At 38.0% G+C, this 26,296-nt stretch overlaps 1 protein-coding gene across 9 annotated transcripts in view; it reads left to right on the top strand.

The window, feature by feature from the left end:
- The window catches only part of MLIP (muscular LMNA interacting protein), a 254,404-nt gene that overhangs the window by 104,977 nt on the left and 123,131 nt on the right, over positions 1–26,296 (top strand). For all 9 annotated transcript variants that reach the window (XM_080805321.1, XM_080805322.1, XM_080805324.1 and 6 more), the window contains exons 2-3: positions 6,310–6,465; positions 9,664–10,056. In XM_080805321.1, the coding sequence (XP_080661447.1) occupies positions 6,310–6,465; positions 9,664–10,056 (549 nt within the window). The remainder of the gene's footprint in view (positions 1–6,309; positions 6,466–9,663; positions 10,057–26,296) is intronic.

The following is a 26,296-nucleotide window of genomic DNA, read 5'->3' on the forward strand; positions in this document are numbered from 1 at the left end:
AGGTCTAATTTCAGTTATTAAACTAGTTTCCCAAGGATAGGAACTAAGATGTGTTTTTAAATGGCATTGACAACTTGAAAGTGTTAAACCGGCATTTAACAAGTGCAATGATATTAACATGCATCTGTTTCTGCTTTGTGTGGAAAATGATTTTTCATCACCATAGCGATTCATTTCTGGGCTCCGCTGGAACTTGGCCACCGTATGCAGTAAAGAGAGAAAAAAAAATTTTTTTTTCTTCTTTTCTGAACAGGGGATTCAGCAGTCTACCCTGGCTAACACATGGCTCTTCATCTAAATGTTGCATCGTGTATCTAGTGTAATTTCAAATCCTTTTCCAACCTGAATTCTGTACCAAAAAAAAAAAAAAAAGAAAAGAAAAAAAAAAAGAAAGAAATCAGTACCTCCTTGGTTAGATAAGAGGATGCTGGTTAACGATGAAAAGAGCCCTGTGCTAACACTGTACTCCCAGCTTAAAAGTGGATACCACTTTTGTGGTGGTGCTTCTGAGGATGTGTGTTCAGACAGGAATTTATCCCTGATCTTTTTCTCCAACGGTAACCCAGGAAGATGAATACGTCTTTAGTCCTATTAGATTTTCCCTTTTATGTTATTCTTGAATGACATCATGCATGGGTTCAACTAAAATTAAAAAAAAAAAAATTGTTCTCCTCCACCAGGGAAGACATTTTTTGTCGGATATGGATGTGTCTGTAGGAAAATATGACAATAATGTAGAAAGAAATAATTTTACTTTTCTGTTGCTTTCATTGTCCACATGTGGTTATGCTTTGAAATTCCTTTGAGGGCATTGGGTGGAAAGTGCACCTTATGCACTGAATCATCAGTTTTCATTTATATTTTGTTTCCCTTTTAGTCACTGAAATTATAGCTATTACCCTTTAAAAAGTCTGTAGTTTATTGGGTGTCAGTAATGGCGATCTATTTGTTTTTTAGAGATTTAGATAGCATTGCATTATTCAAATTGCACAAGGTCATAGAAGAAGTAAATTTTCGGTATTGTGTGTGTTTTAGAAGGCAAAGCTATGTCCTATTAATAATGGTTATATGTATTTCAGACCCCTGGGGCACTTATACTGAAGCCTTTCATGTATCAGTATTTAAATTTCAAGATAGACTTGTAGTTATCATGGGGAGAGATGGAGTAGGCCTATAGAACCTGGGGATAAGGTCACAATTCACCTTTTGACTCCTAAAGGACTGTCTTTATCTCCTGCCCACATGAAATTCTGTGATGAATTATCTGAACTACCTCTAGTGCTTTTGTTGCTAAAACCACTCTCTATCTATCTTGATATTGATGAGATTAGTCATGTAAAAAGGTCTTCCTAGGAAATAATCTATCCAATAAGTGTGTTATATTGTTATTGCTGATAAGACTAATGGGCTTTCCAAATCTCACAAGGGATCTAATGTTCCTTACCACAAAGGAGAGCATTGATTTATTATTTTCCCATGTTTAGCAGCAACCTGGGAATTTTGACATGACTGCAATGAGGAAATAAGGACAACTGTCTTTAAAGGCATTACAGAATATGAGGGGCACCTGGGTGGTGCAGCCAGTTAAGTGTCCGACGTTGGTTTGTGCTCAGGTCATGATCTCAGGCTCCTGAGATGGAGTCCTGCATTGGACTCAGCACGGGGTCTGTTTGCCCCTTTCCTTCTGCTCCTCCCCCTGCTCTTTCTCTTGCTCTCTTTCTCATAAATAAATAAAATCTTACCAAAAAGAGAATATTAAAAAATGAGAGTTAGCTTAGAAGGGTTTGCCTGTATGTTTGATATTTCTTAAGGAATATGCATCATTTCTAGAAGGCGTAGCTGTTTTCATTTTTTTAGTTACCAAAAACTTATACTATATAGTAAGTGGCCTACATTTAGTTCATTAGACCTATAACTTGGGTGAAATCTCCCGTACGGATACCCAGTCCTCTTTGTTTGATTACATGCTCACAAAGAAAATATCCCATTACTAATCTAGCGTCCCAGGCAGCTTGCTCCAGGTACCTCCTGACCCCAGGCTCACCTTGTGCCTCCGTGCTCTCCGTCTCTCTCTCCAGGCCAGTCTTACTGTCACCCAGCATGACTTCTGTTTTCCCTGGGCTCACCTTGTCAACCTTCTTGTGTCATAGTTGTTTGAGCTTCATAAGCTTGGTGTCTTTTCTGTTTTTTTCTTATTCCCAGATAGTCAGTCTCAAGGCCAAAGCCTAGACCACATAGAATTACCATACTTCTAAATCTTACAATTTCACATACTGTACTGTAAACCCAAGCCATTCTTCCAGACACTCAACATGCCATTAGATCTGTTCTCTGAGTGTCAGAGACCACTGGTCCCTGGAATCTGAGGGTCCCTCTCTTGGACCTGTCCAAACTCCACTCCATTTTGGTCGTTTGCTCTACTCTCACAAGGGCTCTCAATTTCCTCAACTTTCTTTCCAATTTCCAAACACCAGCTCTGTAAGTGCTATAGTTGACTTTCTCTGTTCCTGTGAGAGGCTGTTTGAATATCCCTGGAGGGAATATCAAAAGGCCAAGTAAATTGGCTTCACTGCAACAAATTCATGGCTCCTCAGCAGGGCCTGGTAATCCTTTGGTTGATAGTCAGGCATCTTTCCTATTGATGTCAGTGACATTCCAGTCTTTTCTATTTTCCTTAAAATCCCATGTCACCTCTGCAAGTTCTTCCTTTGCTACTGGATCGCTTGTGTTGCAAGGCTGGAGGGTTCATCCTTGGACCTCTTCTTTTCTTGTTTGTGCTTGCTCCCTTCGTGAGCTCATCTGGTCTTGTGGTTTCAAATACAATGTATAAGTTAACAACCCTAATAATTTCATCTTTAGCACAGACTCTCCTCTAAATTTGACTCCCTTCCCACATTTCCATTTGGATCTATATTTAGCATATCAAATTTGATCTTTATTCTCAGACTAGCTTCACCTGTTGATTTCCCCATTTTAGTAAATAAAAGCTCATTTCTTACAGTTATTTAGGTCAATAATTTTGTACTCATCTTGATTCTTATCTATCTCTTATATCCCACATTAATTTTTAAGCAAATTCTGTTTTCCTTTAAAATAGAGCCAGAATCTTGGGTGCCTGTGTGGCTCCGTCAGTTAAGCATCTGCCTTTGGCTCAGGTCATGATTGAGTCCTGCATCAGGTTCCCTGCTCAGGGGGGAGTCTGCTTCTCCCTCTGCCCACCTCCCCCCTCGTGTTCTTTCTCTCTTGCAAAAATAAATAAATAAAATCTTAAAAAATAAATAACTAAAATATAGCCAGAATCTTAACATTTCTTATCATGGTTACCATAGCAACCCAAGTTCAACCTACCATTTCTCTACCATGGGTCATCGCAATAGCCTTAAAGCTAGGCTTCATAGCTTATAACTATATAAGTACTAAATATTTTACATATTTATTTTGTTTACTACTTCCTCCTCTGCGATATAAATTCCATTAGTGTAAAGATTTTTGCTCACCATTACATCGCCAACACTTAAAGTGGTGCTTTAGCATTTAGTAGGCATTTAATGATACCTTGTTGAATAAATAAAAGTTAGTAGAAAGCAAAATATTCAAGTGAGAGTTGATTTTACTAGGGACATAATGGCAGGACTTCAGGCCACATGAGAGAACAAAGATGCGGGTGGGTGAGTAGATGTGGTGATGGGAACCTTGGTAATTCTTTTCTGATTGCTTCAGTTATCTCAGTGAAATGAGAAACAAACTTATCAGCTCAGAGTAAGACCATGGAAGAAGATGTTGGAGAGGATGTGAGTTTTCTAGGCAAGTGGGAGAGTAAATGGGCGGAATAGCTAGTGTATGTTTATAGAGAGGCATTTAAGGGCCTGCTTGGGCTGAGTCATAAATTTGAAGTGAAACCAATAAGCATAGTTTGTGTGATTTCCTCCAATCACATACTGTTGTGGTGCAGGAGTAGAGTAGGAGGTTAGATTTAGTGAGAATGGTGATTTACCCAGTTGGGAGGGGATGATGTGAAAGAGGGGAAAGCATTTGAGGAATGTGCACGGGGGGTAACTGTGGTTAATGCAGTCACTGAGGTTGGTTAAAAAGAAGAAATATGGGACAATATAATGTTGGAGGGATCAGTAGATTTTTATTCTGGTGAGATCTGAGAAATGTTGGAGTTGGAGTATGAGAAGGAGGTATGGAAAGAAAAGAAGTGGTGGCCAGAGAATGGAAAATGTGACATTATAGAGGGGTTGTAGGTACTGGTTAAGGCTAGGGATTTGAGAATCAGGAAGGAGTAGAGGCCAGGGCAACACAAGATGAAGAAAATTACCTATGGGCTATGATGTTGAGTGTTGCACAAAACATAGTGTTAAAAAGAGTGGAATTGAGCCAGGAACTAAATCTTCAAAGAAAGAAGGCTTCCTTTGTGTGTGGGGAGATGGCAGTAAAGAGTATAGACTACTGACAGGAGATTCAAATCTGGAAGTTTCTAGGTAAGAGGAAAGAGGAATGGTCTGGAAGTGAGGAGGACACGCTTGTACTTCTAGGCCCAGTGTGAGAGAAAACAGTTTCCACTGAGGTAGCTTCTTAGAGACAAAGCCCTTTAGAAAAAGCCATGGTTTGGTTAGAGCTTATTAGAGAAGTTAGAGAAGAGGTTAGGGACATGGAGGATTTTGTGGTGGCTGACTGGATACCAAAAAGTGTATGGTGGAAAGGCTTCAAGAGTTGGAGCAGGCCACAGATGGGAAAAGAGCAATGGGTATGTATAGCACACAGGGATTGTGGGATGACTGAGGTCTGGGTTTCTCACAGGGGCTGACACAGCTGGGGTTAAAAGGAATGCCAAGGTGAAATCTGAGGGTTTCAAGGCATAGAGGGCTTCATGGCTTAAAGGGAGAGGGCAGTGAGGGTCTTGCCAGGGCATATCATATTTCTTGAGACAGAGGCATGCAGGTGGCAGAGGGGCAGTGTTACTCTGATGAGATGGGGCTGATTTTATCATCAATGTTGATTACACCACCTTTCTGATCCCCGGTACACCACATTCATGAGCTTTCCTGTATCTTAGTTCATTTTCTCTGGATATATGACCATATGTTCTCTTAACTTATTTTGCCTGCTTCCTCCAGGACCTTGTTTTGCTTTCCTTCTCTCCTGATCCCTACCCCCACTGGACATACATGTTCAAGTCTATCCGATTACATGCCAACACAGGCAGCTCTTCGACTCTCCTTCCCTCACTGATTACTCCCAACAACCCTCCTTATTCTTCATTCAAATTTTGTGAAAGAGAGATTATGGCACCGTCTTCTCTTTTTCCCTTTCAGGTAGTCCTCAGCCTATTGCTCTTGACTTTCTTTGCCTGTCACTAGCCATGTGTCTTTTAAAACCAGAATTATCTGTCTAAAATTCTAATGTGATTTCATCATTTCCCAATCTATGGAGCTCTAATGGTTTTCTGTTGTCCATGGGATAGGATCTAAGCTTGAGCCACACCCCACTGCTGCTGCCCTTCCATGCTTTCACTCATCTGGTTTTCTCAGCCTGGGATATCTTTCTCTTTCTCTTCACTGGGACCTACATTTCAGGTGTTGCCTTTTAGAGAGCTTCCCAGGGTGGGTATGCAGGTACCCCTCATCACTTTCCTTTCATATTCTGTGCATACTCTTTCTTCTTCTTGTGCATGGTCTGTTGACCATTTTCTATTCATGATGGCATCCCTAGCTCCCAAGTACCTGCCCCACCACAAATACTAAAAACATGGTTACTCTTGAATGAACAAAGCATGAATGAAAGAGAAAGGATATCCTTGAAGACAGGCATTTGGATTCTAATAGTAAAAAAAAATACTTTCAATTGTAAATCCATTATTTAGTATCCTCATTAATGATACACGTTGGAAGTTTCTTGCATGCTTGGTGATTATGAGTCAGATTGAACATGCTAACCCAGGGTTAAATGAATAAAAGTTGATTTTGAAACAGAATAGATGCTGTGTTTGTGATGACCCTACGGAGGTAGAGGTGCCCTGTAATGTTCCAAGAGATCAACTAACCAATCCACTGTTTTGCTGCCATCCCCTACAATAGGCTCTTTCCTGGGTTGTATTGCTTTCTCTGATAAATGGAATAATTTAAAAAAGGAATCTGATCCACGCTCACTATTTTTACAGCTGTTTTCTTTGGCAACCATACACGTGATCACAAGATAAGAGTCAACTTCTCAAAATAAATGAAGTAAATATCATGGTAATTAGAAAATAAAGTCAAGATAAACCTTTAACAAGACTGAAAGTCTAATTTATTACATGTCTCTTAGGTCTCTTCTGGTGATTCTGAAGCCAAACCTCTGATCTTCACATTTGTCCCTACTGTCAGAAGACTACCAACCCACTCTAAGTTGGCTGACACCTCTAAATTCCTTGTTAAAATTCCTGAGGAACCAAGTGATAAGAATCCAGAAACTGTAAATAGGGTAGGATTATTTTTGTTCTTTCTTTATGTTAAACAATTTTATATTAAGCATTAAATTGTCCATAAGAATGACTTGGACCGGGGTGCCTGGGTGGCTCAGTGGGTTAAAGCCTCTGCCTTCGGCTCAGGTCATGATCCCAGAGTCCTGGGATCGAGCCCCGCATCAGGCTCTCTGCTCAGCAGGGAGCCTGCTTCCTCCTCTCTCTCTGCCTGCTTCTCTGTCATCTCCATCTGTCAAATAAATAAAAAAAATCTTAAAAAAAAAAAAAAAAGAATGACTTGGACATTTGTATGAATGTTTATTTCCCTTGCGTAAAGTGACATGACTGTGAAATCCAAGGTTGACTAAAAATATAACCGTATAATAGAAACCCAAACATTATCGTACTCTCCTTCTCTCCAATGCACTATTCTCAACTCTCCTGAGTTGACATCCTATTCTTTGCTATTCCCGTGACACATTCTGCCTCCGGGCACTTGCTCTTCTCCCAAATATGTCCTAAAATAATAAAAATAAAATTTTTGGACAAGTTTGAATTTCTGTCAGTTTCTTGACAGAAAATAAAGATAAAACAACGAGGCATTATTGTTTTACATGCAATAACGTAGCAAAATTTAAAAAGTGCAATATCCAGTGCTTGGGCAGTTGTGAAGATACTGATATGCTCACACTTTGCTGCTAGCGTTGTGAATTTGTACAATTTTGGTGGAAAACCCTTATGCACAATCATAAAACTGTTCATAATCTTTCAATAATCTAACTCTTGAAATGTATTCCAAGAATAGTACAAAAGCAAAAATGTTCTGTAGGAAAACAGGGAAAAATAAAAATAGCTTAATAGCTAATAATCAGAAAAAAGTTGAGAGTGTAATAATACACCATTTTCACAAAGTTATAATTATAATGATTATGTAATTCCATGGAAAATGTTAACTTTATAACAGTAAGAGACAAAATTGGTTGTAAAATTATATTTATATGCTGACTATGCTTATCTAAAATGAGACCAAGACTGACAATAAAATTAAAACAAACTTTAAAAAACCCTGAATATGACTTGTGTTAGAATAATGACATTTTGGGGGAAAAAAACTTTCTCTTTAGAATGTCTTTTAATATTGTCTTATTATGAGTAAAAGGTGCCTGGGGGATTTTGTGGTATTCTTGAACCACTAAAAGGGGGTAAAATAATCTGATTCACCTTATCTGTATGAAAATATCTTATCCAGAAAGTTGTAATATATCTGCGATCTGCGATTTTCAATGCTACCACCTTATTTAAAAGACTATGAAGGTTGAATTATTTCAGGGAGATCTTAAATGCTACTATAGGAATTTCTGAGAAACCTGTCTAACAGCACTCAACTCTATGTAATGTATTTATGGGATCCTTTGTATAGGTGCTATGAGTATGAATGAGACTGTGCATGTATGAATTCCTCTTGATTACAAACCTCCAGAGCTTCCTAAGATGTTGATATTTATTTGCTGATTGCAATGATCACACACAACCACATATTTAAAATAGTCAAGATTTTTCTTCCTATTTTTTAAATAGTTCAATGTTATAATAGAACAGGGTAAATACTCCCTTGATTGTTTATATATTCAACCACTACTTACTGAATATACTATGTGCTTGGTGCTGTGTTCTGAATGAATAAAGTCAACTCATATAAGTCATTCTTGGGAAGGCATACAATAAAAAAAAGGGAAAATTGTATAACAAAATTTCAATGATAAAGCTATAAAAATACATTAGAGTAAAATAATAGAGAGTGATGGACTATGGGGAAAGGGAGTCACTTTATTTTATTTTTTTCTGATATAAACCATTGATTTAATAAGCAAATTGGAGAGAATGGACAAATCTGTGCAGAAAATTTTTTTCAAAGTCAAGCAGAGAAAGACAATTATCATAAGGTTTCACTCATATGTGGAATATAAGGAACAGCACAGGGGAAGTTGCTTTAGATCATTAATAATGTTTTCAAAAACTAGTTCAATTTTTGCCACCTTTTAATTATAGTTATTTTTTATAATAAGCAATCTTTGAATCCTGTTATTTTTAATTTAAACTTCTTCCCAGTTTGGGTTTTTGTTACTGTATAGTATTGTAATTTAAATGTGAAATGACCATTGTCCAAGAAATCCTAATGAGAGGCCATTTGTATTTTATCTCAACTAAATCATCATCAGCTGAAAAATGTGCAATGGGCATATAAAATAACGTCCTTAGGTTAGTTATGTGTAATCAATGTTTTGACTTCTATTTTCATACACACAACACGCATGCACATAAGAGAACATGTTACATTTATCATCGTGGTTGAAATTCAGTTTATTTTAGTTAGTGTCTTTTTAAATTTTTTATTCTGAAGTAATTTTAGGCCTAAAGAAATGTTGCAAAGAAAAATACAGTAACCACAGCATGGTTATCAAAACCAGAAAAATAAACACTGCGTCTTTTAAACACAATCTTAGTGTACACTGCTGCTCTCATTTTAGAAAAAGATGTTTGATAGCTTGATAAAGCTGTCTTACTCTGGTCTTGTAAACCCTCTATGTACTTATAGAAAATTGAATGGGAAAAGATTAAGAATTACAAAATAAAATAGCAGTGAAAAATTCCTTGTACTAAAAATATCTACTTGTTTTCTTGGCGTCTTATTCTTGAGTTCTTTTCGATTTGTTTGGATGGTTTTGTCTGAATATCTATATTTTTGGTCACAATTTTATTTTTCCTCTCAGACTTTTAGAGAAATTTTTAGAAAAATTAGAGAAATTTTAGAAACTTTCAATAGGGTTTCCTTTCTCTCCTGGCATATATAGGATATATAGGTTTTGCTTGACCAATAATTAAACCCTTGATCAACCCCCATTTGTCTCACGAATGTCTTCATGGGAAAAATTGCTGTCTCTATCTCTTTTTAAGAAAATGTGTCATGATTTATTTGAAAGCAGGTTTACTTGATGTTGATTCTGAGCCCTAAATTGTTTGGGCTTGAACCAGGACAAATAAGTGGGCTGGTAAAAGTAAACCATTAACTTCAACCCAATCTCTCCTAAACCAGCCTGATTTTTAAATATATTTTAAATAATTCTTGTCCTTGGAGATTATAAGCAGGTTAAACTTTTAAGTGTACATGCAAAAAGGAAGCCATTGTCAATGCTTTTATATCTCTACATTAATTGCAGTCTGAGTCCAATGAGTACTTGACCTTGAATGCCGGGAGCCAACAGGAGAGAAACCAAGGGACATTGATTCATCCTTCAGAGGGCAGTGAAAAGGTTTTGCAAGCAAGGGGAATTAAAGCAAACGAACTTCAAGGAATGCAGCAAAGCGATCTCTTCAAAGCTGAATATGTCTTTATTGTGGACTCAGAAGGGGAAGATGAAGCTACAAGTGGAAAAGGTGAACAAGGCCCCCCTGGGGGGATGAGCACTACAGCTTCTCGGCCCAAATCTCTAGCAATTTCCTCCAGTCTGGTTTCTGACGTGGTACGTCCCAAAACACGAGGGACAGACCTCCAGGCCCCATCATACCCTGAAATGTCTCATGGGATTGCCTCTCAGCAAAAGCACGGGCAGGTAGGTTTTTCTTCTTGTCGTAAGAAAAAAAAAAATGTTTACATACTCTTTATCCTAGCCTGTCCGCAAAGGCCTTCCTGTTTGAGGCATGCAAAGCTCTCAGAGAAAAAGGTATTAAAAAACCCAAATCCCAAGATCATAAATCATCACAGAGTAAATATAGATAATAAATTCATAAGTCAAAAAAGATTATATAATTGTACCGTGAATTGCCTGAGGAGAAAATGTAAGATGTTCAGCTGGGGTGGATCTGGGAGAATGTTCTCTCTTACTTTTGGACAATTCTTGGAAGATTGATACTGGGAGTTTCTTAGGAGAGAGTGCTTGGTTGGCTGGCTGCATCAAGAAACATACTGCACATACGAGAAAGATCTGTGGGAAGACATTGGTTGGATGTTAGACGCAGGCATATTACTTTTAAACTACTGAAAAAGTAGTCAAAGGATATGCTAGGAAATAAGAGTGTTTAGAAAAAAAAAAAAAAATTCTCGCCTGTATGTCCTTTGGAAAATATGTGTTGTGGTCCTGGAAGCCACTAGTGCAGGTCTTGCCTCAGTGAAATGGGTAGAATATCCTACCCCAAAACTTAGCAGCAAAATTGAATAGTTCCGTTAGGTTGGAGAGCCTATTTAAGATCCATTTCTGGGATGGCAGGAAAGAAAGGGAGTAGAGAGGGAGGGATTTTGAAGGGAAAAATAGGAAGAATTTCCCATTGGTTGGCTATTTGTTGTGATGAAATTATACAATGATTTGACAAGGCATAGGTAGAATGTCAGGAATGCAGAGGCTGGCTTTGGGAGTAGACAGTGGATGCAAAGTTCTCCTTGAGGAAGCATGTGTCAGTACCAAGATGTCCTGTTTAGGATCTGCTAGACCAGGTACTTGTAAGCATCCTAAAGTAGTTGGGAGAACATTTTTATTGGTGAGTTGGCCTTTTGGTGCTGCTAGGACCTATGCATAATTGTAGAGGATGTGTCTTATTTTGGGTGCCACTCTATTTTCATTTCTGCCGCCTTCACTGACTTCCTGATGCTGAATTTCTATCACCTATAAGCCTAGGGTCCTTAGGCTACTTTTTGATGATAGAAGACTCTCCCTGGGTTTCTCTTACCTCAGTCTACTGAACTAAAACATTGATTTCTTCTCAAAATTTATTCTCAGACAGTTGTTGGAAATGTTCTAATCATGTAATTAAACATATTCTCAGTAAGCAGTGATAGGCTTGAACGTTTCTTTCTTGCCTCGGCAAAGATGATGAAATAACCAAGTTGGAGATATGGGGGTTTCCAAAGTTAGGGGAGGGTAATTTGATGGAGCCCCTTTGAAGAACTTATAGGTGTGATAATAACACATGTAAGTAAACAAAGCAAACATTCTTAATGAAGCAACTTTTGGATTTTTGCTTTACTTTCCCCCCGCAATTGTTAGATTTCTTTCCCTAAGTTGGTCATTTAATTTGTTTTTATGGGACCAAATACACAGAAGTAAACTAGAGCCTGAACACACACTTTGGAATCTTTTGTCTAAAAACAGTTATATGGCAGTAGGTTATAGCTGATGTTATCAAGGCTGCAAATGAAAAGGCAAAGATCAATCTAATTCATTAGCTGTGGCCAAAACGATGGTTACCACTAATGGGGGAATACTGGGTCTTGAAATGTTTGGGAGTTGCCATTGTTCCTGTTTGCATTTCCCATAATAATCCATTTGAGTAATGAATAGTAGGCTATCATCAAATAAAAATAAGAGGAAATAAGAATAAGGTAATTGTTAACCACAAATGTCAACCCCAGAGTAATGACCAGAGAACCAAAGAAGGCACTCTGAGAATTCTAATGTAGTGAGTAATAGAAACAACAAGTCTAAAGAATATCCCTGATTGGATTACTTGATGCCAACAACATCTACTTTTCTCTCAGAAATATAGTCATTCAGGTGAATTTCTGGTGTGCCTGGTAAAAATAAATCCATGTACAGAACTGTCCATAAATTAACACTATTAGTCAGCAATAATTTATTAAGCTATTCTGAAAGATGCCTTCATTTCCTGCTCTGGCTTTTAACTTTTCCATAAACTAGCCTAGATGTCATTTTCTTTCCACATCTTCTACCTCTCTTCTTCAGTTCTTCTCAGCTACAACAAAAGTGCATACTTTATACTTTTCCATCCCTGAGCCTTTGATTCCTCTGTGTATAAAACTTCTTCCCCAGACTCATCTCCATAGGCTGCTCAATACTCTAAACTCAGTTCAAGTAGTGCCTCTTTCTAGAGACATTCCCTTTGAAGAAGAGTTAGGTCTTCTCTATCTGTACCATTTTCCACATGGTTTTTTAGCTTTTTTAGAAAATTTCCATAACTCCTTTTCACCCTGTTGTAATAATGGATTATCTTTTCCCCTCACTAAAGAGCAATTTAAGTCAAGATGTGTCCCATTTATTTCTGTGTCTCCAGCACTTATTAGAGTGTCTTGCATATAGGTGAGGTTCAATAAGGTGTGTAAAAGGAATAAATATTTAAGAGTTCACATCTTTGAAGTTTTTGCACAGACACTGACTCCTTTATGAAGTCAGGTTTTGTTCTCTGAGTCAAAATAAACTATCTCTCAATGTGCTTCTGATAGCTTTTTTTCTGTCCATCTTTTATAACAATTCTCCTATTTCAGCATGTAGTATAACTATTTACGTACATGCCTTATCTCCCCTAGCAGATTATAAAGTCTTTAGAGATGAAGTCTATGGTAAATCCATTTCTATTAAACATTTTGTTCTCTGTAGTAGTTACTATATTATCATGAATTTAGTCAATATAAATATTGGGTTGAATATGGCTATGCTCCAAATACTTCCATTGAAGTAGCATGTTTAAATAAAAGTGCATTATGTTTTAAAAAAACACTAAACAATTAAAAAATTTGAAGTATAGGTTAAAAGTTAAAATGTTATATATAAAATAAACAGTTGAATCAAAATCCTTTCAATAAAAATTCAGAAAGAAAGAGTAATGTTTTTGAGTATTGGCATCTTGAATGTTGATGTAAAGGTCTAATACTGTCTTACTTAGGGATAACATTAGAGTTAAAAGAGAGGTGAATATACACATATGAACACAGAGTGATTTGGCTGGGAGACCTATGGTAAAGCCTGTAGCTCAGGTAATGAGAGTGGGAATAAAAAGAAGAACTTACAAGGTAGATTTAGCTGGATTTATTCATTGACATATATGGGAAAAGTCAAGGATGGATGAAATTCCTAACTAGGGAAATTGGAAGAATGTTGATATCATTAATTGAGGGAAAAATAATAGGTTTCAGGTATTGGTAGGAAGAGATAAGACATCTGATCTAAAGTTTGAGATGCCTTGATGACACAGCATGATGTTCTCTAGGAAGGAACTGGAAGTATGAATCTAGAACACAGGGTAGGGGTGGGATACTGGAGATATTTCTACATAAGCTGATGAGAGTGGAGATATTTATTCATGGAAAGAATGTAGAACAAGCAGACGGGAGGTACAGGCCAGGAAATAGCAAAAATATAAAGGGCCTGTGAAAGAATAGAAGCCAATGACAGAGACTGAGAGGGGTCCAAGGAAGTTGGAGGGAGGGGTTTCATGCAATGAAAGCTGGAGGGGCATTCAACAAAAAGAATAGTCTATAAACAAGGTCAAGTAAATAAAAATAATATAAAATCTTATAGATATAAGGAAAAATAAAACATAAAGCAAGATCAAATAAAGTAGGACCTTCAGAGTCCTTTAAATTTCAGAATTAGAAGGTCATTTGATGACCTGAATGGAAACAGTGTGAGTATGGTTATAGGGACACAAATGAGGTTGAGAAATGGATGGGTGGTAAAGAAAGGAGCCCATGCACCAGAGAGATGCTTTGGGAAAGCAGGAATGACACAGGTAACATACTGGCTATGCTCCTCTGGGTAGTTACTTGCAATTATAAACCTTAGTTTCCTCATTTGTAAAATGGGGTAATGTTATCAACCTCCCTTGTGAAGATTAAATGAGATAGTAATATATGGAATGTGCCTAGAAGAGTGCCTGGATCATGGTAGGTTCTCTACAGATGATTTACCCTATTTAAGAAGTTTGAGATGATAGCATGTTTTTGGATACAAGGGGAAGGAACTTATGAGGAGGGAGAGGTTTTATATAAAACAATTTTGTAAAAGATTTTATTTATCGCAGAGAGAGAGATGAATAAGCAGGGGTAGGGGCAGAGGGACCAGCAGATTCCCCACTGAGTGAGGAGCCCCACATTGGGCTCGATCCCAGGACCCTGAGATCATAACCCAAGCCAAAGGCAGAGGCTTAGCCAACTAAGCCACCCAGGTGAAATGTAGCTTAGGTGTAAGAACAGAGAAGACATGGAAAATGAGGTCAGAAAAACTGGCTAGAGTTAAATAAAGGATGTTCTTACATGAAAGTGTGGGAAATTAGGACACTGGCATGCATATTTATTAAGGACCTAGATTTTATGGATCCATGGAAAATAAATTACAACGAAGTATTTGGATAGGATGTTAGATGTAGACACCTTCCTTATACCTCCAGCCTTCAATCTTCTCTGATGCTGGCAGAATCCCTGAGATCCCTCAGTGGTAGCATGTTGTTTCCTCTGGGTGAGGGATCAATTGTGCCATTAGCCCATGGGGCAGAGGAAGTACCTTTGTGGAAAATCAAGCTGCTTTGACAATTCCCGCAGAAAGCTGATGGAACCTTTTAACAGGAGGGTCTCTTGATTTGTTGATGTCAGAACTCAATTTTGTTGTTTTTGGCGAGGCAAAGACTCAACGGGTGTCAGTGTCACTGTCCCCGTCCCCTCCTTATCTTCACTATCCAGAGTCTAGAGCAGAACAAGAGGGCGCAGTCACTGAGGGAGATGATGAAGCTGGCTTTAAGGAGACACTATGTCCCTGAACTCTGTCCTTTTGTTCCTATATCCACTAGACACCATTTCTTCATTCCTGCATAACAGTAATATTACTCTCCTTACTGGAGAGTAAGGGAATTAACTATAAAAAACATACTACCTGCCTTTAAGGAACTTGAAAAAGATGCATCTGAAAACATTGACCATGAAAGGGAACATGTTCTAAGAACAGGGGGAAGTTCAGGGGGAGGATGCCTAGATCAGCCCAGACCATCAGGAAGGGTCACACTGTAGTTAGCTGAAATGTGAGCAATGAGTACAAGTTTTCTTGATGGGTAACTAGGGCCTGGGCATTTCAGACAGTGTGAATGGCCAGGGAAGTACCAACATGTAAGAGGAGGGTGGAAAAGACAAGGAATGTGAAAAGGACTCGTCAGAAGATAGGAAATAAAGTAGGAGACAGCAATAAAACAGAACCCACAGATAAAACCGTTTTAAAAAGGAGGGAGAGATTGGAAGTCAGATTCTATGGAGAACTCAGAAAAGATAAGGCATTCAAGTGCCTGTTGGGCATAGGAAAATATAAATCACTGTAGACATTGGTGATAACAGTTACTGTGGAAGACTAAGTAGGGAGTAAGAGCTGTTAAGAGGTCAGTAGGAAGTGTTATTAGTTTTCTATTGCTACACAACAGATGATCATAAATTCAGTGGCTTTAAATGCCTATTTATTTTTTCTAGGTTTCTGTAGATCAGAGGTCTATGCCCAGCTGAACCGGTGCTTTGCTCAGAATCTCCTGAGTTTGAAGTTAAGGTGTCAGGTTGCACCCTCATTTGGATGTCCTATACCAGAAAGGATCTGCTCCTAAGCTCCCTCCTGTTACTGACAGAATTCACTTCCTCTCCTTGAGGCTATAGAATTCATGGCAGCTTATTTCTTAAAGTTGGCAGCAGAGAGAGAAAATCTCCTCTACTGAAATCTCTAACCTTTTGACCCTCTTTTAAAGAGCTCACTTAATTAGGTCATGCCTACACAGGATGGTCTGTTGATTAACTTAAGGTCATCTGACCAAGGACTTAAATTACATCTGCAAAGTGCCTTCAGCTTTGCCAGTTTCTATTAGAAGCAAGTCGGGGATTCCACCCATACTGGAGAGGGTGGGATTTTGGGGGGCAGTCTCCTTTAGTTTGTTGGCTAAGGAGATCAATACTGTGATTGTATGGTACAGATGTCACTAAGAAGAAAACGACATGGGTCTGAAGTTAAGGAACTCAGAGGATCCACAAAAATCTTGGTGCACGTGTGTGCATGTGTTTTTATCAGTCAGCTTTTGCTGTATAACAAGCCATGCCAAAATGCAGTGCTTTCAAACAGCGAGCATTTATTTAGCTGAAGTATCTGCAGATCTGCAATTTGGCTCTGTTCAAGTGGGTGGTTCTGCTTATCTGGGGCAGGGTCAGCTAATCTTTGCTGTGATTCATCTACTTGTCTGTCATTGGCTGCTGGGCCAGCTGGTAGCTTGTTAGCTGAGATGTGGTCCTGTAACCTCCAGTAGACGAGCCTGGGCTCGTTCACATCTTGATGCTCTTATGTGCTGTGCAAGCTGGTAGGTTCCAAGGCACTTGGGCCTTTCAAGCCACTGCTTCTTGGATCATATTTGCTAGTGTCCTCCTGGTCCAACCAAGTCAGAAGGCCAGTTGAGAAGGAGTGGTGAGGAAAAGGACTTTGCCTTTTTTTTTTTGTGAAAAGAGAATTTGAGGCATTTTTATAACCTACTACATGACATTTATTACTGTGTTTTTAAAGATTGGAAGGATTTTGCTTTATATTTATGAGACAAATGAGACAGCTAATAAAAAGGAAAAAGGATGGATGCATAGCCCATGGGGGATAACTGATGAAATAAGATTCCTAAGAAGGCAAGAGCTGCTGTGATTCAGAGTATATAGGGAAAATTTACCTTTTTGAAAATGAAAAGTCATCATTTTTTCTTAGAAGAGAGGAAAAAGAATAAGAATAGATCTAGAAAATAATAGATTTTCCTGGTAATCACCATTTTTCCTTGGAGAAAGTGAAACTAGGTCATCTATTGAGTACAATGGAGGAAGTGGTAAGAGCAGGGTTTGTGGAGAGTGTTAACTTTTTAGAAGAGCTATTGTTCAGAGCAGGATGGGAAACTGATTTCAAAACCAAAGGAAAAAAAAAAAAAACTAACAACCAACCAACAGAAAAATGAGAGGTACAGGATCCAGCAGAGAGTATGACATTAACTTCATGATGACATTAATCTATGGTACTTTCCCAGACCAGCCCATACGTGAGTTAGAGAAAGATGGCCGCTCTGCACAGGTGCAGGAAGTTCAGCTCCACTCTCAGCTGGTGCCCATATATAGGACAAGTTTGTGGGTCAAGTGCAGTGGTCCTGCCAACCAAAAGGGAAGTATTATTTTGTCTTTATTTTTTTCTTTCCATTTTTTTTTATCCAGTACAATTAATGTGCAGTGTTGTATTAGTTTTGGGTGAGCAATATAGTGATTTTATAATTCTATGCATTACTCAGAGGTCATATGACAAGTGTACTCTTAATCCCCATCACCTATGTCCCTCCACTCAACTCTCCTCTGGTAGCCAGGAGTTTGTTCGCTATATTTAATTCTGTTTTTTGGATTGTCTCTTTTTTTCTTTGTTTTGTTTCCTAAATTTCACATGAGTGAAATCATGTGGTGTTTTGTTTTTCCCTGATTGACTTATTTCACTTACCACTATACCCTCTAGATCCACCCATGCTGAGTACTTTTTTTTTAATGGCTGAGTACTATTTCGGGGTATGTGTGTGTGTATGTGTGTGTGAGAGAGAGAGTGTGTGTGTATCACCTCTTTTTTTTTTAAGATTTTATTTATTTATTTGACAGAGATCACAAGTAGGCAGTGAGGCAGGCAGAGAGAGGCAGGGGGAAGCAGGCTCCCTGCTGAGTAGAGAGCCGTATTGGGGGCTCAATCCCAGGACCCTGAGATATGACCAGAGCCGAAGGGAGAGACTTAACCCACTGAGCCACCCGGGTGCCACATATCACCTCTTCTTTATCCATCTATCAGTGGACTTTGTGGTTGCTTCCATAATGCGGCTATTGTAAATAATGCTGCAATGCAAACATAGGGGTGCATTTATCTTTTCCACTTAGTGTTTTCATTTTCTCTGACATTAATCTATGGTACCTTCCCAGCCCAGCCCATACGTGAGTTAGAGAAAGGTGGCCGCTCTGCACAGGTGCAGGAAGTTCAGCTCCACTCTCAGCTGGTGCCCATACACAGGACAAGATCGTGGGTCAAGTGCAGTGGTCCTGCCAACCGAAAGGGCAGTATTATTTTGTATTTATTTTTCTTTCCATTCTTTTTTTTTATCCAGTACAATTAATAGTAGTGAAATTACTGGATCATATGGTAATTTTATTTTTAATTTTTTGAGGAACCTCCATACTGTTTTCCACAGTGGTTGTACCACTTTGCCTTCCCACCGACAGTGCATGAAGGTTCCTTTTTCTTCACATCCTGGCCAATGCTTGTTTCTTGTGGTATTGATTACAGTCATTCTGACAGGTGTGAGGTAGTACCTCATTATGGTTTTGATTTGCATTTGCCTGATGATGAGTGATGTTGAGCATCAACATCATGTGGATGTTGGCCAACTGGATGTCTTCTTCAGAGAAATGTCTGTGTATGTCTTCTGCCCATTTTTAATTGGATATTTCTTGATGGTGGTGTTGAGTTGTTTAAGTTCTTTATGTATTTTGGATCCTAAAGCCTATCAGATATATCATTTTCAAGTATCTTCTCCTATTCCATAGGTTGTCTTTCAGTTTTGTTGACTGTTTCTTTTGCTGTACAGAAGCTTTTTTTTTTTTTTTTTTTTTTTTTTTTTGCTGTAGTCCCAATAGTTCATTTTTGCTTTTGTTTCCCTTGTCTTAGGAAACATTTCTAGAAAAATGTTGCTATGGCTGATGTCAGAGAAACGACTGCCTGTGCTCTCGCCTAGGATTTTTAATGGCTTCAGGTCTCCTACTTCAGTCACTAATACATTTGAGTTAATTTTTTGTTGGTATGAAAAATTGTCCAGTTTCATTCTTTTGCACGTAGCTGTCCTGTTTTACAAACACAATTTGTTGAAAAGACTGTCTTTTTTTCCATTGCATATTCTTGCCTCCTTTGTTGAAGATTGATTATATAATTGTGGATTTATTTCTGGGCTCTTTATCTTGTTCTGTTGATCTATGTGTCTATTTTTGTGTCAGTGCCACACTATTTTTGATTACTACAACTTTGTATTATATCTTGATATCTGAGATTGTGATACTTCCAGTTTTATTTTCTTTTTCAATATTGCTTTGGCTATTCAGTATCTTTTGTGGTTCCACAAAATTTTAAGATTCTTTGTTCTAGTTCTGTGAAAAATGCTCTTGATATTTTGATAGGGATAGCATTAAATTTGTGGATTGCTTGGGGTAGTGTGGACATTTTAACAATATTTGTTCTTCCAACATGAGCATGGAATATGTTTCCGTTTCTTTGGGTTGTCTCAAGTTCTTGCATCAGTGTTTTATAGTTTTCAGAGTATAGGATTTTCACCTCCTTGGTTAAGTTTATTCCTAGGTATTTTATTATTTTTGTTATAATTGTAAATGAAAATTTTTTCTTTTTTTTTTTCCTCTTTCTCCTACTTCATTATTAGTGTATAGAAATGCAACTTATTGAGGTAACTGTGTGGCTCAGTGGGTTAAGCCTCTGCCTTCAGCTCTGGTCATGATCTTAGGGTCCTGGGATCGAGCCCCAGAGCCCTGCTTCAGGTTCTCTGCTCAGCGGGGAGCCTGGTTCCCCCCCATCTCTCGGCCTGCCTACATGATCTCTTTCTCTCTCTCCGTCAAATAAATAAATAAAGTTAAAAAAAGAAAGAAATGCAACTTATTTCCGATTATTGATTTTGTAACTTGCAACTTTCCTGAATTCATTTATGAGTTTTAGTAGTTTTTTGCTGGAGTCTTTAGGGTTTTTTACATAGAGTATCATGTGATCTGCAAATAGTGAAAGTTTTTACTTCTTCCTTACCAGTTTGGATGTCTTTCTTTTTGTTGTCTGATTGCAAAGACTATGTTGAATAAATAAAAGACTATGTTGCAAAGACTCTGATTGCAAAGACTATGCTATGCATGGACATCCTTGCCTTGTTCCTGACATTAGGGGAAAAGCTCTCAAGTTTTCACCATCAAGTATGATGTTGGCTGTGGGTTTTTCATATATGGCCTTTAGTATGTGGAGGTATGTTGCCTCTAAACCTACTTTGTTGAGGATTTTTATCATGAATAGATGGTATAGTATGGCAAACGCTTTTTCTCCATCTATTGAAATGATCATATGGTTTTTATCCTTTTCTTGTTGATGTGATATACTGTGTTGATCGATTTGTGAATATTGAACCACTCTTGCATCCCAGGAATATATTCCATTTGATTATAGTGAATGATTTTTTAACGTATTGTTGGATTTGGTTTGCTAATTTTTTTTTGAGGATTTTTGCATCCATGTGCATCAGAGATATTGACCTATGGTTCTCTTTTCTTGTAGTGTCTTTATTTGAGTTTTGGTATCAGGGTAATGCTGGTCTCATAGAATGAATTTGGAAGCTTTCCTTCCTCATATATATATATATATATATACACACACACACACATATATATATATATATTTTTTTTTCTAGTTTGAGAAAAAGTTTTTGTTGTTGTTTTTGTTTTGTTTTTTAAGTAGGCTCCACATCCAACATGGAGCTTGAACTGACTGCCTGAAAACAAGAGTGGCATGATCTATGGATTGAGCCAGCCAGATGCCCTGAGAAGAATAGGTATTAACTCTACTTTGAAAGTTTGGTAAAATTCACCTGTGAAGCCATCTGATCCTGGACTTTTGGTTGTGGGTGTTTTTAAGTTATTGATTCAATTTCATTGCCGGTGATTGGTCGGTTCAAATTTTCTATTTCTTCCTGACTTGTTATGGAATATTATCCATTTCTAGGAATTTTATCCGTTGCTTATAGGTTGTCCAATTTGTTGGCAAACAATTTCTCATAATATTCTCTTAAAATTGTTTGTATTTTCTGTCGTGTTTCTTATTCTCTTTACTTTGTGATTTTGTTTGTGTTCTCATTCACTTTTTAAAAATTTTATTTTATTTTTTCAGTGTTCCAAGAGTCATTGTTTATGTACCACACCCAGTGCTCCATGCAATACTCACTTTTTTATGTATGTGTCCACGTAAAGGTTTGTCAAATTTGTTGATCTTTTAAAAGAACTCCTAATCTCATTCTATTTCATTTATTAGTTTCTCTTCCATTTATTTCTGTTCTAATCTTTATTATCTCCCTCCTTCAACTATTTTGGGGTTTTGCTCTTATTTTTCTGGTTCTTATGTGTAAGGTTAGGTTTTTTGAGATTTTTCTTGCTTCTTGAGGTCAGCTTGTATTGCTATAAACTTCCCTCTTAGAATAGCTTTTGCTGCAGCCCAGATTTTGAACCATTGTTTTTTAAATTTTCATTTGTTTCCACATATTTTTTTATTTTCTCCTTAATTTCTTGGTTGACTCATTCATTGTTTAGTAACATGTTATTTAACCTCCATGTATTTGTTGTTTTTCCAGACTTTTTTTTTGTGGTTGATTTCTCATTTCATAGTGTTGTGGTCAGAAAAGATGCATGGTATGACTTATATGTTTTTGAATTTGTGGGGACTGGTTTTGTGGCCTATTAGTGGTCTATTCTGGAGCATGTTCCGTGTGCACTTGAAAAGAATGCATATTCTGCTGTTTTAGAATGGAGTGTTCTGAATTTATCTGTTAGATACATCTGGTTCAATGTATCATTTGAAGCCACTATTTATTTCTTGTTTTTCTGTTTGGTTGATCCACCCATTGATGTAAGTGGATGTTAAAGTCTGCTAGTATTATTGTATTGCTATTGTTTACTTCCTTTACATTTGCTATTAGCTGCTTTATGTATTTGGGTGCTCCCGTGCTCCCAGGTTGAGTGCATAAATATTTACAATTGTTATATCTTCTTGTTTGTTCCTTTTATAACTCTATAGGGTCCTCTATAAATGTCTACTTTGTCTGATATAAGTATTGCTACTCCAGCTTTTTTCACTTTCATTTGCATGATATATGCTTTTCCATCACTTCTCTTTCTTTCTTTCTTTCTTTCTTTCTTTTTTTTTTAAAGATTTTATATATTTATTTGACAGGCAGAGATCACCAGTAGGCAGAAAGGCAGGCAGAGAGAGAGGGGGAAGCAGGCTCCCCGTTAAGCAGAGAGCCTGACGTGGGGCTCGATCCCAGGACCCTGAGATCATGACCTGAGCTGAAGGCAGAGATTTTAACCCACTGAGCCACCCAGGCGCCCCCATCCCTTCACTTTCAATCCCCATATATCTTTGGGTATAAAATGAGTATCTTGCAGGAAGCATACTGATGGGTCTTACTTTTTTATCCATTCCATCATCCTGTGTCTTTTGATTAGAATGTTTAGCACATTTACATTCAAAATGATTATTGATAGGTATGTACTCATTGTCATTTGTTACTTGTTTTATGGTTGTTTTTATAGTTCTTCTCTGTTCCTTTCTTCCTTTGTTCTCTTCTGTCATAGTTTGCTGGTTTTCTTTAGTGATACACTTGGATTCCCTTCTCTTTATTTTTTGCATCTCTATTACCCGCTTTTGATTTGTGGTTACCATTAGGGTTCTATATAACATCTTATACATGTAGCAGTCTATATTAATTCAACCATGGCTTAAGCTTGCACCCATTCTAAAAGCACTAAATTTCTATTCCTCTCCTCCCCTACAACACACCCATTTTAGGTATATGGCATCACAATTTATATCCTTTTATTCTGTGACTCCTTGACTGATTTTCATAAATATACTTCATTTTACTGATTTTGTGCTTCCAAGTTTTCTTACTCCTGCTGATGGTCTTTCCTTTCCACTCAGATTCCCCTTTGTCATTTCTTCTAAGGCTGGTTTAGTCGTGATAAATTCCTTTAACTTTTGTATGTCTGGGAAACTCTCTATCTCTGTCTATTCTGAATGATAGCTTTGCTGGATAGACAATTCTTTGGTTGTAGGATTTTGGTTTTGTTTGTTTGTTTGTTTTGTTTGTTTTTCCCCTTTCAGCACTTGGAATATATCATGCCACCGTCTTTTGGCCTGCAAAGTTTCTGCTGAAAAGTCAACTGATAGTCCCATAGGGTTTCTGTCATATGTAACAGTTTTCTTTCCTCTTGCTGATTTTTAAATATTCTCTCTTTATCACTACTTTTTTCCATTTTAATTACTGTGTATCTTGGTGTAGATTTCCTTGGGTTGATTTTTTAGGGCGCTCTCTGTGTCTCCTGGTTCTGGACTTTTGTTTTCTTCCCCAGATTCAGGAAGTCTTCAACTATTATTTCTTCAAGTTAATTTTCTTTCCCCCTTTCTTTCTCTTCTTCTGGGATCCCCATAATGTGAATGTCATTATGCTTGATGGTATTGCTGAGTTCCCTTAATCTATTTTCATTTATTGTTATTATTTTTTCTCTCTCATGACCATCTTGATTGCTTTCCATTACTCTCTCCTCCACGTTGCTGATCTGTTTTTCTGCTTCTTCCTACCTACACTTATTCCCTCTAGAGTATTTTCAATCACAGTTATTGAGTTCTTTATCTCTGATTGATTATTGTTAATATTTTCTGTCTCTTTGTTGAGGATGTCACTGAAATCTTCCATTCTTTTCCCAAGCCCGGTGAATATTTTTAAGACCATTATTTTAAGTTCTCAATTGGGTAAGTTACTTATCTGTTTTGTTTAGCTCTCTTGCTGTGATTTTGTCCCTTTCTTTCATTTGGAACATATTCCTCTGTCTCCTTATTTTATCCAACTTTCTGTGTCTGTTTCTATGTGTTAGGGAAGTCAGCTATTTCTCCTGCTCTTGAAAGTAGTAGCCTTAAGAAAAGGAGGTTCTATAATGCCCTATAGTGCAATGTTCCCTATTCACCAGAAACTGGCTCTTTAGGGGCATCTCTTATATTTGTTGCATGTGTTCTATTTTTCTGGCTGAGTCAGGTCATCTGCAATGTCTCTCTTTGCCTGTTGTGGGCAGCATTTGGTCCCTGTGCTGTTAGTAGGTCAATCTGGGGCTGCCTTGGGCTGGAGTTAAGTCAGTCTCACATTTGTGAGGGCTGTGGTGACACAGAACTGCAGCATGCTATTCCTCGGTTGTCCCCTGTGAAACTTTTGTTGGTGGGTAGGGCCTGAACTCAGAGAAGTTAACTGCTCCAGCCCACAGCTATAGCCATAGTTGAACTGGTGAGTGTGATTTTCTTTCCCTGTCCCTTGGGCAGGAGACATTTTGAGATGGCACTGCCCCTTAAAAGGCTGCTTGGGCACTGGCACACTTGTGGCATGACTTTGGATGAACTCCTGGCAAGGGCATGTTGGATGGGGTGAGTCTACAGAAGAGCTTGAGGGTGAGGTATAGTGTTAGCGAGCTAGGTGGATAGTGTTGGTTTTATGTTTATTCCCACAGATGTCCATGTACATAGACTGGGGGAGGGGGAATGGTACCCACTAACTCTTTTGTTCTTGGAGATGTCACATAAATATCCCTGCCCCTCTAGAAAACCCTCTGAAATTAGTAAACAAATCTCTCTCCTGTATTCCCCAGGCATTTTTCAAACTGCTGGTTCTCTGCTGTATCTCAGTAGGACTATTTATTGTGCTCTCTCTTTAAGGGTGGGAACTCAGTTTCCTATTGCTCTCCAGCTCTCCCAGAGCTGAGCCTGCTTATTTTTAAAGTTCCAGATGTCAAGCTGCCCTGATTGTGAGAACTCCCACAGTTAGATTCCTCTGGTTTTCAAAGCCAGATGTAATGGGGATTTGCCTTCCCAGTGCAAGTGCCCTATGCCTGGAGCGCCTGATATGGGGTCTGCTACTCTCCCCTCTCAGCACTTGGGGTGTCCTTCCCTCCTAAGAAAAGTCCCCTGGGTCAGTTTGGCTCCTGACTGTGTCTCCACCCTTCCTACTCTCTTTAGTGTGGCATCTTCTCTACATTTAGCTGTGAAGAGTTTGTTCTGCTTGTCTTTGGGTCTTTTTCTGGGTTACTTACACTAGTGTGGTTGTTATCTAGATGTATCCATGGGATGAGGTGGACATAGGATTCTCTTACTCTACCACTTTCCCAGGAAGTCCTCTCTCATTAATTTTTTTTTTTTTTAAATAGCAACTTGAAGTAGACTGGATCTCAGAGCAAAATGGTAGTTAGTGAGATTGATTTAAAGAATGAAGATTTGGCAAGTAGATTGGAAAAAGAATAAGATAGCTAGAATGTTGACAATGCTGGCAAAAAGGTTGAGATTGAACAAAGTACTTCTAAAACCTAAAGTGCAAAATAGCAGAGGATGAGAGAGTTGGGACAGGACAGCAAGAGAGGGGATCTGTCATGAAGGAAAGATCTTTAGTTCACATTATACATGGAAAAAGGATTGATGATTATCTTACGCATAGGTGTACTTTGATTAGATTTTAAAAAATTACTCCAATAATAGGTTAAAGGGGGTGCAACTAGAGGCAGGAATACCAGAAATATTATTTAGACTGTTCATCTTTGAAAGGTTGAGAATATATCTACCCAGTGACATTACAAGGGCTCATCAGTGAGAAAACCCATGAATAAGTAAGTTTAGGAGGCTAAGCTGTTGTGTTGTAATGATTGCATATGAGGACAAAAAAGAATCTAGAGTTTCTGCTTTGCATGGCTTTACAGATTCAGGAGGAAGAGTTCAACTATATGAATCAATATCTTCTGCCATCCAAATCTTGGGAACTATTCAGAGATCAGATCAATCACTTTGGTTTTTATTCAGATGCTTTGGAATCTGATACTAATTAGGAAAAATTGAGTATGTATAGGAAGAGTTAATTTTCGGTTGATTAAAACTACAAAGAAGCTCCACAACAGATGTTGGTTGTTAGAATAATTGATGGCCTCTATTATATAGGATCCAAGAGTGGATTTAGGGTTCAGAGTGTCCACTTGATGACAGCAGAACACTGCAAACATCCTCTCTTACTGATATTACTCTGAATGTATTCCAGAGCTCAGGGTAGTTTTTCTAGGAGAAGAGAGTTTTGAAAATAACTTTGGAGGAGGTATATAGTAAGGGGACTCAAGAATCAGAAGAAGGCTGGTGATTGGAGAGCATAAGCAGGGGTAGCTCTAGAGAGGTGTTCAAAGCAAAGGAATCGACAAAGATCATGTTATAAATAAATGATGGAGAA

Source organism: Martes martes (assembly GCF_963455335.1).
Source record: "Martes martes genome assembly, chromosome: 6".
Taxonomy (NCBI): domain Eukaryota; kingdom Metazoa; phylum Chordata; class Mammalia; order Carnivora; family Mustelidae; genus Martes; species Martes martes.